The following is a 15,159-nucleotide window of genomic DNA, read 5'->3' as shown; positions in this document are numbered from 1 at the left end:
ACCCACATTTTCCTGACAATTCAAACATGCAGAATATCAGGCAATTTATCAGTATCACAAAATTTATCTTCAAAATATTAAAATTTGTTTTGATGTGACTTTCAAGATAAAGTTCAGTCACCAGTTACTTTAAATAATAACTTCAAACAGGCAAATAATCTGGTCAAATAAAAGCAATGGGTTTTTGGTTTTGTTTTCAGAATTTAATTGATTTTTCTAGTTATTTGGTTGAAGCCTGCGTGTGCTGCTGGACGCATGAGGACAGTCCATGTCTCTGTCTCCGGCCACTGACATGTAATGGACACTTTTACAGTCCCAATTATCCAAGAAAAGACATTTGTAAGAGTCGTTTATTCTGCTCAAATCTCTACAATGTTTGAGGAAACCAAAAAACATTTGATTTGGTATTTATGACTTTATGTTTAGTGGAATTTATTTCAATACTAAATCTAAACAACAGACTTACAAAACTCCATTCAGGAAGTAGTAACATGAAAAAGATCACAACAAGAAGCAGCGAAAAAAACAAAAGGGTCAATTTACACCAGGGCTGACACTGTTCCTGCAACCGGACACCAGTGGGGGGAGTACAGCGCTGCTGGGATGGTTCCATGGCTTTTTCAAAATTAAAATGATTTCTGTCTTTACCCTGAAAGCATGAGTGAATGCATCTACGCCATGGTGGTCAGGAGCTGCAAATGAGAAGTTTGTGAATGTTTAGGGTGAAGTGACTCCTCAACGAGCTCTGAGGAAGCTGAGACACCTGAAACCTCTCGTCACAGACCGTCCGTCCATCCCAGAGTCCTTCCAGCGCCTGCTGACGGCCTCAGCTGCAGGAGTGTGTGTGTGTGTGTGTGTGTGTGTGTGTGTGTGTGTGTGGTGGGGGGCTCAGCTCCTCTGGTGTGCTGGTACTTGTCCCGGATCCTGGTGGAGGTGGTGATGGGATAGATTGGGGGGGTGGAGGCTCCACTGGGGGACATCAGTCAGTTGAAGGGGCCTCCTGAGGTTCCCGGTTCACTGAATCAGAGGAGGAGAGCCAATGAGACGGGTCAGTCTGGACCAAGCTATGTCAGAAGTCATGCAGGTGTAGCAGATGTGTGTCTCGCTTCATCTGGCTTATAAATACAGCAGAAAGATCCTGAGTATTCATGTTCGTGGCGGCGTGATTAACTGATGCGTACGTTCATGTCAGGAAAATGCTCAGTTTGGGGAAGCAGTGAGGTCAGGATGAGCCTGAGCCCCCACACTCATGATGCTGAGGGGGCTATGAAAATGGCTCAAACATTTCTCTGCCTCAATCAACAGCAGAGGAAAGAGGTCATGCAGGTGCTGACGTGTGGGGGCGTGGAAGTGTGGGGCGTGGACTTGTGTGGTCTCGACGTGTGGGGTGTGGACTTGTGTGGTCTGGACGTGTGGGGTGTGGACTTGTGTGGTCTGGACGTGTGGTCTGGACGTGTGAGGCGTGGACGTGTGGGGCGTGGACGTGTGGGGCTTGGATGTATGTGGATGTGGACTTGTGTGGAGTGTGGACGTGTGGGCGTGGATGTGTGGGGCGTGGACCTGTGTGGTCTGGACGTGTGGGGTGTGGACGTGTGGGGTGTGGACGTGTGGGGCGTGGACATGTGGGGTGTGGACGTGTGGGGCGTGGACATGTGGAGCGTGGACGGAGAAACGCAGAAACCGGAGCCACGGGGGGGGGGGGGGGGGGCAGCCTCTTATGGGCCAGTATCAGGTCAAGACACTGGCGCAAAATGAGCAGATCTGGTAGCCTGTTGGTTTGATTCTAGAACTCCAAGGCTGGTGCCGCTGGACCCAGAAGACAGACGTGCTCTGCCACCAGCACTTGGCTGGGCGGTGGCGTCTGGGGGGTTCGCACCAGTCGACATGACTTCATTCAGACCCCCGATCATCAGCCTTTTCCAACAGAGACTGGATCAGACCACCGCTGGTACCAGCGGGCTTAGAACTGTTTAGTCTGCAGGTGAGTGGGTCTTCCTCACCGGCCCAAACAGAACTTATCAACGTTCTAACACATTTAGCAGGTTCTCAGGTTACAAAATTCCTGTGAGCTGCTGGCAGCCGCCCCCTCAGAACCTCCCACTTCACATTAATAGAAGCTTCACTGTTTTTCCCACTAAAATACCACTCAAGCAAAGATAACACAATACTGCACAGAGGTGCTCGGTGCTACCACCGTGCATTTTAGATAAATGTGTCCGAGAACTTCTGTCTGATCTGAACATCTGGGGGAGTCCAACGAGAGAATAAAAGCCTGAGGTTTCAAGCAGTTGAACCTGCTCAGGCTCAGCTTCTGTCACTGGGCTTCTCTAGGGACACGCGTTCAGGCAGAGACAACATGCAGACCTGGAGGTGTCAGAACTGGACCAGGACAACTTACCGACTATCTGTACTTCTGCAGCTAATGTATTTGATCCATGCATCAATTAGCATAACACAGCTGAACAAGAAACCTACTAGTGAGTACTTGAAAGTAAAAATACACATTTTGAGTGAACTATCACTTTAAGGACCTACAACTGCGCTGCTTGGTCAGACTGGTGTGATGGCTGTCTTAGCCCCGCCCAGTTTGGAGGAGGGCGGTGCCAGCACGGTGTAGTAGCATGAGCGCCATGCACGTACCTTCCTCTCGTGCCTTCATGCGAGCAACAAAGTTGTAGCTCTTGTTCCGGCGGTAGTTCTCATAGGGGTCGTCCAGTGACACCCCCACCCCTTTATACTGGTCCCACTTGTCTCTGATGTCTCCACCTTTGATGGGGTCCTGGATGCCCTGTTCTTTAGCCCCCAAACCCCCTGAGCCGCTCCAGCCTAGAGCAGACAGAGCAACACAGAGCAGTCAGGGATGCTTTGTTCCACAGAGGGTTGAAGTCCTCCACCACAGCCTGGACACTGCAGGACGAGAACTTCGCCCCCCCTCCAAAGATTTCCTGCTGATTGATCGTTCAATCGTTCTGATTTAAATCTAGAAGGCATCAAAAACACTCTGCGCTGCAGTGTTAAGAGAGAATAAGTTACCAAGACGGGGCATAATCAAGAACTACAAAATCGACAACATGTCTGACTTCTCTGGCTGCAGCTGTGAACTGTCAATGATGAGAGCCAGGGAGTAAAGACAGAGCCATACCCATCTTCATCAGCAGCTGATGGCCCTTGTTCTCCTCCCCCAACCTGGTGTCAGCTACCAGCTTAGAGGGAGCCGTACTCAGCGCTGACGTGGAGCTGTGAGGCAGACAGAGGTCATCACAACACCCTTTATTAAAGTGTCCTCTATCAGGAGCATCAGGGAGAACACTTACGGTGGGGAGGAGCTCCTGGATTTGAGGCTACGGCGTCTCTTGGTGGGTGAACGCGACCTGGATCTGGAGCGAGAGCGACTCCTGGATGACCTGGATCTACTTCTTGACCTGAAGAGAAGCAGGTTGAGGAGCATTTAAGGTTTAAGTTCAATGCAAAAAAAAGGAGCAGAAGCGCAAGGAGAAGACGTTCAGCAAACCTGGATCGGGAGTAGGAGCGGGAGCGACTGCGGGAGCGAGAGGAGCGGGAGCGAGACCTGGAGGACTTGGAGGAACGAGAGCTGGAGTGAGACGAAGACCTGCCTCTGCTGCCGGAGCGACTCCTGGAGCGACTGGTGCCGCGGCCACTGGGAGGAGAGAAAAAATACAACTTGTATCATTCGCCTGTGGGTCTCCATCAAACAGACACAAGTTCCAGATCTCGTTGAGAGTCTGGACCGGCCCCAGCAGCAGCTGGGAGCTCTGAGAGTGTCCACTCACATACAGACTGACAACATCACACAGGACAGGAGGAGGAAAGTCACCTGTTGCGTTTCTCTTGTCCCTTTTTCCTCCTGGCTCTCATCTTGGCCCTGAAGAACTCGTACAGGCCGTTCTGTTCCCAGCCTTCACTGAGGGGAGGAAACACCACAGCCGCTCGTCAGTCACTGAGCTGAAGACGTTTCCATCAGGCAGCGGTGCAACAGGCTGGACAAACTCAGTGCTGCTGCTTCCCTGCCAGCTTCTGATTGATACACATTTCTAATTCCACTTTAGTCGAGCTGACTGAGTCGCAGTGTGAGTACCTGTTGCGGGGCCGGTCATGGGATGGAGGGCTGTAGAAAGCCTCCACAGCTGCGAGCAGCCGATCACTGGGGGGCATGGGAGGGGGTAGCCTGATGTCCTTAGGATCCAGAGGCTTATAATCGCAGTCCTCAAGCTGAGCAACAAAGACAAGGATCATGAGACACAGAGCTTCACCTGCTGCAGCTTTTCTGTTTCTACTGTTTACTAGCCTCTGATGGGCCTAACGTGTTGCTTCATGCTGCTGTGAGAAGGTGTTGTAGGTCACGGAGCCGCACCTCTGGATCTTACTGGGCCTGTGAGGGTCCTGCTGGACGTTCAAGTAACACAACTGTCTTGAACATACAATTAAGGTCCACGTCCCCGGAGCCAGAGGAGAAGACAGAAACTCAGAAAAGAGCTGAGACCCACGCTAGTTAGCTTAGCACAATGACTGGCAGTGGGCGGGAAGTGTTAGCGTAGCTCTGTCTTGGCCACTTAGCCCCTGCACCTCCTCTGAGAGTTCTGACTCAAGTTAACCCTCCTCACTCTGTCCTACAGGTTCAGCTGTGATTAGTAGCAGCAGTTGTGCTTCTAGTCGTCAGAGATTTACGGGCTGAAACCAGATGCTACGTCAAATCCCTGCACTCAGACGTGAGCATCGTCCCGGCTGTCCGTCACATCAGTTTTTACTGCTCATTTCTCACCTGGTGACATGAAAGCGTCTATTCAGCTAAACTCAACAGCGGAGAATCCGTGTCACTGGTTGATTCATTCAAACGCTCCAATCACCAGAGGGACTTACTTTGACCAGGGGAGCCATGAGACCAGCTGGGAGGTCAAAGTAGGGCACATTGGGCACCAGACTGGGGTCGTCTTGGACCGGCGGGTGCTGCCTATGACGCATGTGGGGTGAATGACCATTGAAGCCATGGGGGGGTGGGCCAAAATCGGGGTGCTGCCCTCCGCCCCACGGTGGATGATCACTCCCCATACCAGGGGGAGGGAGCCTCTGGTTGGTGTGGTGGTGGGGAGGAGGACCTGGCAAATCTGGAAAATGATGGCAAATTGTTAGAAGACACAAGAAGTCATCAAGTGTCCTCAGCAGAGCAGAGACGGGTCGGGGGGGTTCACCTCCGGGGAAATCTCCCTGAGTGTAGTCGAAGCGGTGCGGGGTGTAGGGAGGCCTGTCATAGTGGTGTCTCGGAGGAAAGTCGTCCTGCATGAAGCGCGGTGGGAAACGTCCAAAATTGTGTGGTGGTGGGGGGGGCTGGTTGAAGGGAGGTGGTTGCTGGTGGGGTGGAAACGGCCCTCTGAAATGGGGGGGTCTCTGAGAAAGAGCACAATGACATTCTAAGTAGAGAGGATGTTAACTGTGTAAAAACGGTCAGAAGTTCAACCACCACATGCCTGCATGCGTGGAGGAAATGGCGGCTCCCTCTGGCCCCAGGGAGGCTGGTCAGGCTGGTTCCCCCATGGTGGCTGCTGGTCATATGAGTTCCAAGAAGGGGGGCCTGGTTCAGACCCACCTGGACCACTCCAGGGACCCCCTTCTCGGGGGGGCCCTCCACTCCAGTTCCCTGGCTCCCTCTGATCATTCCATATTCCCTCGTGGCTATTCCAGGGAGGACAGGGAGGGGGCGGCTGGTTCGGGTCAAAAGGAGGCTGTAAAAAGGATGGAAATAAGGGAAGTTTCTTAGCATCGCTGAGAAAAATCAAAGTCACAGTCGCAGCAGCTCACAATCAGGGCAGAGCCAAGTAAACAAGTTACTAGCTGATTCGCCAGGAGTGCCTGGGGCACCGGCGCGGAGCATCAGCTTGAGAAGTTTCTCACTCCTCAGGTTTTATAGCCACTTGGTAGAACAACCACCAACTTTTGCTCAGAGACTAAATTTGTTTGGGTTTTTGCTTCTCTTCACAAGATTTTACTTAAAATCTTATCATATATTTAATGATAAATGAGCTATGCATATCTTGGAGGAATTTATTTCAATTTCTCAAATGACACAATCTTACAAGGCACAACACCACCAGGAGGATAAAAACTCTCATTCACTGGAACACGACTCCACCCGTCCCACACCTACTGAGCTACTGCGGCTCCTCTCACACACACAGACACTGAGGACGACGTGCACACAAACACAGGATCTTACCGGCTGGTTGGGGTTCCAGGGGCCCATGTGCTGGGGGTCATACCACGCAGGCTTGTTGGAGGGGATATCTGAGGGTCCACTGGGGTTGGTGGGGTCTGGTGGTCTGGATGAGGCCTCATCAAAGTCCCCTGGAGGAGGACCTGACATGGGAGGCTTCACTTCTCCTGCACACAAATTTAGGTTACAGCAGAACCAGACACACACTCTGAAATCACAACTACATGCCCTTCATTTATGGGGGTCTATGGGCTCATTTAAAAACTTCTGTTCCAACTGTCATCAGCCCTTCCACCACCGCTCATTTTAACACTGAGTGATCTATCAAAATACGGCAGCTTGTTTGTGTCAGGATCCTGCAGGAAAGAGCAACAGAACCGGCTCCTGTGTCAGACTGTACGTCTGGTTCCACCACCAGTGTGCGTCTGCTCACCAGCTTGTGAGGTCAGAGGAGGAGCCTTCTCAGGCTCAGCAGGAGCAGCCAGCTGGGCTACGGGGGCGGGCGGCGGCTGCTGCTTCAGGGTGACGACAAACTCCTCGTGCTGGGTCTTCAGAGCCTGGATCTGCTGCTGGAAGGCCAGCTGGATGGGCTGCACCACACCAGCATACTCCGTTATCAGAGACGCCTGGCAGGGATGACAATCGAAGCACGATCAACACCGACGTGTCAAAGCAAACATTTCCTTCCCTTTCAGTCAGAATGAAGGTGAATTTTGCACCATGCTGACGTAAGCCTCCCGCCACCCACCTGGTACTGGCCAAGGCCCAGTGCTGGGTTCTGGAGTTGCTGAATGGTCTCCTCATCAAAGTAGCCATTCTTCTCCCACAGCTGCAGCAACTTGGGGGGGGGGGGCAGAGAGAAAATAACTTGAGACTTGAGTAAAACTAAAGATTTTACAGGATAAAATCTGTGTAGGTCACAAGCTGGTGGTCGTTTGAAATACGTGCTGCCATGAAAAGGTGTTTGACGTGCGCTGGTGGCGACGGCGCCAGCAGGGACTCACCCTGGTGATCTTCTGCTGCTTCTCCTCCTCCACAGACAGGAAACTGGTGCAGTAAATGGGAACCACAACTTTTTGCAGCGCCGCCAACAAATCCTTCTGCTGCTTGCGCTGGCTGGAGGACACACACACACACACACACACACACACACACACACACACACACACACACACACACACACACACACACACACACACACACACACACACACACACCAGAATGGAGTGTTCCCTCTCAATCTGCCCTGATATCAATTACATAAAATATCCTATTTAACAAAAAGTTTATTCATCAGGCCGCTTGTTCATTTCCGCTGTTGATCAAGGGTTTACTTGTTTCTGCTATTAAATAATGGATCACTTTTCTATAACATGACAACTAATAACTTCCACAAAGTCCATGAGACAAGATATTTAAATGTCCCACTATGAGCTGAATGTGCAAATGGTTTAAATATTAAAACTTCATATTTGACAGCACTGCAAAGAGAGTGTTTCTATTCTTGTGAGCACCAGGGCCTGGAATCAGAGGTCATGTAAACTCGAATGAGAACAACCTGATGGCGAGTGCTCATGTATGTAGTGAGATTGTGTACCAGTGATGGAGAACGTCATTGGTTAAGTAGATGAGATGGAGGCGGAGCTCAAAATGGGCTCCATCAGCAGTGATGCGGTTGCGAAGATGCGATGTCATCAGTTCACAGTGCTGCGGAGTCTTGGCATTGTTGAACATCCAGTTCTTACCAGCCTGAGAGAAACACAAATACAGGAGATCCATCTACAAGAAGACGCAATGCCTCAAAAGAACCTCCAAGATGGCGACTTACAGAGATGGCGTCCTTGGTGCAGGTGTCTATGATGGGCTGCAGCAGGTTGTCGAACTCTGTGATGTCCAACTGTGTTTCCAGCAGCAGCTTTTGGATCTGTTGCTCCATAGCCAGAGCTATGGCTGCAGTCACCTGCTCCTGTGTGACAGAGACAAAAGCATCAGCCGACACGCGTCAGAAACACAGACTGTGAAGCCTCCAGGTGCCTCCAGATGGCAGCACCTGCATCAGACGTAGCAGGGACCACAAGTGAGACTTTCACACAGACAACAACCTCAACACCACTGACAAACCACACATGCCAGATCTCGATGATAGAAATGTCCCAGTTGGAAAATCTTGAGTGATTGCACAGAGTAATTAGCTGAGAGAAAAATCATCAAGAACAACGGACCGAAACCAAAATCATGAACCACCTCAGGACCGGATCCAGAATCCTGCTCTAAATGAAAGACAAAAACACTCAACACACACTGGGTCTGAGGATCTCATCCTGGTACCTAACAGCAGTCTGGCTTCCTCCTGCTAGCACGTGGAAGTCTGTGCAGCCCTCCAAAGACCACCCCCCTAACCCCCAACTGTCACTGACTCGCCACCACAGGGGCCGTGCTGGAGGACACTGAGGCAGAACGTTCTCACCTCTGTCACATGTGCTCAGTGAGAACCTGCTCTCATCTGGGAGGAGAACAGGACACCGATGGAGAATCCACCAATTCTGGTGTTCTCTGAACACGCCAGTCACGCTGCTCGGCGCCGGGCTGAGAGCTCAGGCCCGCTTGTCATTTTTGCTCATTGTTTTTTTATGATGAAGCAACAATGAACAATAGGCTGTTCCAAATGTTCATGACATAAAGAAAAACATTACTCTTTCTAATTCAATTTGTTCAGGTGTGTTTTCAGGTTTCAACTGAATGTCAATATCATGTCAAACTCCTTAAACAGAAAATATCAGTTATCAGCCAAATCAGTGGCATGGCATCGACATACTGGACATCTGGGAAACATCCAACGTGGTGCATCCTCAGTGGAAGATTCGCCTGCAGCACGGAGGAAGAAGCCCAGGGCCTGGACGCTCCCTACCTGTCTGAGGGTGTGTAAATGCTGCTCCTGCTGCTGCAGGTTCCACTGACTCTGCTGGATGAGCTCATCAATGGCAGGTGTAGTCGGCGGCGGGATGGGAGGGGGGGCGATCATCGGCATCGGCGGAGGAGGGATGTCAACCACGTCTTTGGCGCCTGGGTTGTACAGGTCTGTAAAGACAGCAGCAGGGAGGTTGTGCAGAGCAGTAACTCAACAGTTGGCGCTGAGCGACTGCTGAAGTGATGCAGGACGTCTACTTTATCATAAACAAGCAGATTATGGGAGTTGTTTGCCCGTACAGAACTATAATCAGGGACCTCTGGAGGTCCAGGAAGATGGGAACAGCAAGCAGATGGAACGTCCCAGGAAAGTAGAAGAGAGAGAACATTTAACCCAGCAGTAACACCCCCGGTGTCTCTCCTGCCCCGTAACAACGGCAGCAGTGACTGATGAGAGGACGTGATGTCATCTCTCCCCTCCAGAGGATTAGATTAGAAGTAAAGAAAAACATTTCCAAGAGCTGGAATAAGAATTACAAACCCATTAAACGATTTTGTTTGACAGAGCTGCTGCCCTGCAAGTCAACGTAAGAAAATGATACAATATGAAATAATTTGTTGGTTATTTCTGGCCTTTCAGTCCATAAGGGCACTCCAAATATAAATAAAAACATTTATTTTATGACAGTGCAGTGAACTTGAGTTATCTGTACTTGATTGAACATGGTTCATGTTTTTGTATGTAATTTCTAACATCCCTCAGTATGTAAAATATTCTCCCCCTTCTGTCTGACAGCTTTGAGAGCTAAATCACCAGACACCACAAATATCTCAATCAGGCTTGACTGACACAACAAAACAGCACAAACTCAAAAATATGAAAAAGGCAACTGAAACAAACAAAGGGGCCTCTGAGCACAGGCACCATGATGTCCAGCAAAGAAATGTACAAAAACAAAAATGCAATTTTGGACTAGAAATCCAACTTCATCTGACAAGTCTGGTTCCAAATAAATACCTTCAGATTTAAACTCCTCCCCATCGTGGGTAGAGGGATCTGAGTGGAGAGAAGCACATTTTAATGCATTTCAGTGGTACAGAAGAATTCCATGCAACGCTGCAACACAGTGCTGTCGTTCAGAGGCTGAGTGGAAACCTGCTGCTGCCTCTTCAGCTGGTTCACGTGTTGCACACGTCAGTGATCTGCTTCCATGAAATCCTCTTCAAGTGAATTTAAAGCGCACAGGGAGGATTTGTACCCTCATATTCAGAGCTTAGAGCTTCTTTTCATCTTCTGCGTTCTCGTTTCTTTGGCCTTCACAAGGCTGATGGGTTTATGAGCTGAGTCCAGTTTGCTGGCTGATGTTTGGTGTCTAGGGTGATGCACACGTTTGTCTCAAGGGATTTTCTCAACAACTGGTGGCTGTTTTCCATCTGGCCTCCTGACAGCTGATTCATCAGCAGTTCCTCTGATAAACAATTATCATTGAAATAACATTAATAAACTGAGCCCCCCCCCCCCCCCCCCCCCACACACACACACGTCTGGTCTATTTGGGACCGCTGGCCTCCTCTGATGACCCCGTCCTCAAGGAGCTGCTGGACTCTCATCAGGTGAGGAGGCCAAACAACTACAACACAGTTCGTCTGAGGCCACAACTTCCTTTCAGACAGGAACCGGTTCTGTTTTAGTCACAACTAACAAGGACTTGGTTTTTCACTACAAGGCCAAAAAGAATCAGGCCGAGCTCAGGTCTCCACATCCCACCAGTTCTCATTCACTCCACCTCCTATTAGGGGGCGGGTTCTTGTTCAGGGGCTGGTGGTCCTATAATGATCTGCATCATACATCCATAGAGATTCAGAGAGGTGGGCTGCACACGCATCTTCCAATGAGATCCCATATCATCACCATCAGCTCAGTCACTTCCTCCACCAGCTGATGGTTCTCCATCTGCTGTGGGCTGCAACGGCTCACGAGCCCACACTTTGGTTGCGATTGTGGGTTTTGGGTCACATTGTGAGTTTCAGTGCTTTTTGTTTTTCCCATTAAAGGAGAAAAAGATCTGACATGAATACGTAGCTTATAAAAATGTAGTCGCTGCTGTGTTTTCATTCCTCTGCTCATTCTGAGCAAAGGTACCACGCACAACCTCACATACCATTTGTTTCCTTGGACAACCAAAAACACTTGATAAAAAGTTTGCATTAGCATCTCTGATCTGGCTGCATGCAGACAACAGCTGACAGTCATCGCATGTCGTCTATTGGTGATGGCATATTTTGGTTTTTATTTCTCAAGTAAAAAAATACGATACAAAATTGTCGATGTCTAATTCAGTGCTACAAAGCAAATAGTAAGTCAGAATCCACTCAAACTGGATGGTTAACATCTAATTTAACGAATACATGAAATCTGATCAAATCTGAGGTCGGATCATTTGTATTTGGATGCCAACTGTGCGTATTATATTACTCATGAACTTTGCTATCCTGCTGTGTTTAGGACCCAGAAAGAGCCACTCTCTTGTTTCAAATAAAGACTGATACTCAGTTCAGCTCTGGTCAAGTCTCTGGGTCTCTTCAGTGAAATGTGCCCCCGAAAAAGAAAGCGACTTGTAGTTGCGATGCTGCTCTACTGGCGCTCCCTGAAGTTGGAGTTCCTCCTCAGAAAATACCTGGAGAACCCTGAAGAACCCTGAGACTGGTGACTGACTGGTCACTGGTGACTGACTGGTATTGGGACAGGTGGAAACATCAAGTTTGTTTTTGCTTTTCCAACCACTACAGGAAGGTGGGGGACTCGGGTCTGACATCACTCCCACTTCTGAAGTAAGAAGAAGGCAGTAGAGTTGCCAGCTACTTCTACAGTCCATGTAACTGTGGTGGTCCAGTGTTTGCTAGAATGTGGGTGCTAGTAAGCTAGGCTAGGTTAAGAAACAAACAGAAAAGGTCACTCCAAAAAAAAAATGTACGAAGTTAACATGATGTTGGAGGGTTCAATCAACAGCTTCTCCCAAAACAAGAATAGAGACCACACCCCCTGGACGCGGGTGCCTGAGGGCCCTGAAATAATAACCACTTCAAAATTCATGTTTTGATTGCTCCCTAATGCCTGCTTTGAATTATGAAACTACTGACCCAAAAAGTGTATTTTGCATTTCAAGGACACACAAATACTGCAACTGTATTGATCTTGTCATTAATTCTTTGTGACTCAAGAATGCAGAAAGAGCCTGCTACATGTATTCAGCTTGGAAGTGAATGAAGACTGACAGCTAACAGCTACAGCAACAGAGCACAAGCAAAACTGTCCAAAACATCAGTTTAGAAACTCTCCAGGTCGTCGTCAATATCATCCTGGTCCTCTTAATCCAGCCGCATGCTCAGTGAGCCACAAACACTTTGGTCTGAGTTCAAGGAGGGCCAGGCTCCCAGATTTCTATGTACTTTTTGTTTTCATCCCTGAATCTGTCACGATGTCGATGGTAATCAATAAACTATGATGTTTAAAAAAGGAAGCATCAAAATCCCTAATATATAAGGAATGCAGGGCCAAATTTACCTCCACCCAATCAAAAACTGCTACCAGTTAGATTGGTTGGCCTGTTCGGCTGTCAATCAACAGCCGAAACCAGAATGCACCTGACTGGGCAGCTTAGCTGTCTGTCAAAAGGCTGAGACCAGGAAGCCTAAAGCGTGTATGAGGGCCTTGTTGGATCGGTGTTGGGTGAGCAGCGTCCAGGAGGACGAGCACGGATCCAGAAGAAACTACAGCAGAAAGAAAGAGGTCTTTTATGGACCGAGCAACAGACGAGAGGAGGAGGATGAAAGGCTCGGGGCGGTCCAGGGATTCTGGGTTCATTTGCTCTCTGGAGGAGTCGTAAAGAACCTCAAGGCTGAGCTACGGACGCACAAGTAGCAGCCTCTCTGTCGGACAGGCAAGGAACCCGTTAGCCGACTTTGCTAGTGAGCTATAGAGGCTACATTAGCAGGAATTTATTGTCAGTGTAGGTTGTGAGCTGGAACAAAACGCAATGTAACGGTCGCTGATCTCTTTAGTGACACAGTTTACCGATTTATCCTATTTTGTAGCACTGCTGGAAACGGCTCTACAGTTTTGACCATAACACTGCGGGGAACTGGTGTGTTCTGGTGCTTGGTATGTTAGATACGTGGTGGAACGGGTTGCTAGAAGAAGGAACGTGACCTTGCATCCGTAGCAAGGCCATGGCCTCCTATTCTGGTTCACTAGAGGGTGTTGGGGGGGGCGAGTGGCAGCGAGGAGGGGGTTCATGGTCAGAGTAGATTCATAAAATGATTTAGACAGATTTAAGCCATACTGTTTGTATGTCGTGGTTCTCTTGATGAATAAAAAAGGAAAATATGTCAAAAAAAAAAAAGGCAAAATCAAGCGGCGCCTGCCCCTCCTTTAAGAACTACAAACCTTCTGGTCTGATGCTGACTTGAGCTTGAGAGTTTGTGAAAATACATTTGTGAAAGGTTTCAATGTTGTTAGTCGTCCGTCTCCATTTGCTACCTGCTGAATAGACATGGCTGGCTCTTCCTGCATTTTGGAGTCACAAATGCAGGAGGGGATATTGTCTTCGTGAGTTCAGGACACATACATGTGAGTGCTGGAGTGGGCAAATACACTGTGTGAGCTATCTTTATACATTTAAAAGCCTTCTCTTAATATTTTCCCTGGATTCAAACAGGCTTCTATCTTGCTGGTGAGGGAGAGCTGCATAATGACACCTGCTGGAGGCGGCGTCTTCACTGAACCCTGCAACACCACACACATCTCCATGTGTCATGACTGGTTTTAGTGTGCACTTTCACTACATACGCTGCTGTTGCTCCATAGCAAGCTTGCACTTGTAATAGCTGAAGTAGTCTCCTCCAAACAGAAAGGAGAACTTAGGGTTGTCCTTCTGTTTCTCCATTGTCATCTTTTCAAACTCCGGCCCGTTGCGAGCGACAAACTGAGCCAGCTTGTCAATCACGTTCCTCAGCTCTTGATCTGCATCAGGAAAAGTTAAGGAGGAGGAAAATATAATCAGTGTTGACGTACAAGTGACATGTAAAACCTGGAAGTTATGACAAGCAAAACAACACTTTGACAACATTAGTACTTTTTTAACAATGTCAACTGAACCATATCCCACTACCCCATATATATATATATATATATTATACACACACACACACACACACACACAAAAATATTCGTGTGTGTGTGTGTAGTTGATGTTTGTTCCCAAAATAACGTGAAACATCAGCTGTGGGTCCCCCACACAGCACCGCCTGTACAATTACTTTATTGTGTTGATAATACTCGTTTCATTACCACCCGATCGCAGTACAGAAGAGTAATGCACGTGAGATCTGGGAGGCACTCGGCAGCATGGAGGAAAACCGAGGTTGGCTGTAAAGTTCGCACTAAACGGAGGAACTAGTTAGCCAGCACCAAATCATTCCTGCAGCACTGTTCTTCACATTTAAATGCACAGATGAAAGTTGCAGAAAGGTCAGTTTGATTTTGATGATGTATTTAGCTTCTAACGTCAGCCGAATGCTAAGCGCGCCTCGGTGCCCGGTAGCATCGGAGCTAGCCGCCTTTCAATGAACCCCGCTGCGGCTGCTGCTCACCTTCAGGGGGGTTGGGGATATCCATGTCTCGTTTCAGTCACAGCACACCCGCCGTAGTCTGATCTAAACTCCAAAAATCAGTCAGCTTGCTCTAATAATCATGATCCGTTCAATAGAACTGACAGAAAACACTTGCATTGCCGCTGTAATCCCACCGGAAGTACCGAAGGCAGAAACACGAGCAGTGGCCTCGTTTGTCTGCAGCGCCCCAAGTGGCGGAGGGAGGGTAGTGCGCGGCGCATCGGCGAATCGTGGGGATTCTATCAGAAACAGCGCTGCAGTGTTTGACGCCTCATCGCTCCTTGGCCCAGATGGCTTCACAGCACATTTTGACAAACATTTTTTTGGGAACACATTAAAGTAATTTTGTTCTA

At 48.9% G+C, this 15,159-nt stretch overlaps 1 protein-coding gene across 2 annotated transcripts; it reads right to left on the bottom strand.

The window, feature by feature from the left end:
• Positions 1 to 327: 327 nt before the first annotated feature.
• On the bottom strand, positions 328 to 14,956 carry cherp (calcium homeostasis endoplasmic reticulum protein). 2 transcript variants are annotated; one of them, XM_086224603.1, is made up of 20 exons: positions 14,786 to 14,956; positions 13,983 to 14,156; positions 10,152 to 10,190; positions 9,135 to 9,304; positions 8,055 to 8,192; positions 7,824 to 7,975; positions 7,231 to 7,342; positions 6,975 to 7,064; positions 6,660 to 6,852; positions 6,230 to 6,393; positions 5,484 to 5,738; positions 5,208 to 5,403; positions 4,879 to 5,123; positions 4,097 to 4,230; positions 3,836 to 3,922; positions 3,512 to 3,658; positions 3,315 to 3,422; positions 3,143 to 3,237; positions 2,641 to 2,826; positions 328 to 1,017 (listed from the first exon to the last, which is right to left on the bottom strand). In XM_086224603.1, the coding sequence occupies exons 1-20, from the start codon at positions 14,808 to 14,810 to the stop codon at positions 980 to 982; spliced, it is 2,748 nt and encodes a 915-aa protein (XP_086080729.1). In that variant the 5' UTR covers positions 14,811 to 14,956; the 3' UTR covers positions 328 to 979. The 2 variants fall into 2 exon arrangements, with proteins under 2 accessions (XP_086080729.1, XP_086080730.1); XM_086224604.1 differs by lacking the exon at positions 10,152 to 10,190.
• Positions 14,957 to 15,159: the final 203 nt, after the last annotated feature.

Source organism: Aulostomus chinensis, chromosome 14, assembly GCF_037954235.1.
Source record: "Aulostomus chinensis isolate RoL2024-O1b breed Wild chromosome 14, RoL_Achi_v1.0, whole genome shotgun sequence".
Taxonomy (NCBI): domain Eukaryota; kingdom Metazoa; phylum Chordata; class Actinopteri; order Syngnathiformes; family Aulostomidae; genus Aulostomus; species Aulostomus chinensis.
This window is presented reverse-complemented; position numbering and strand designations above follow the sequence as displayed.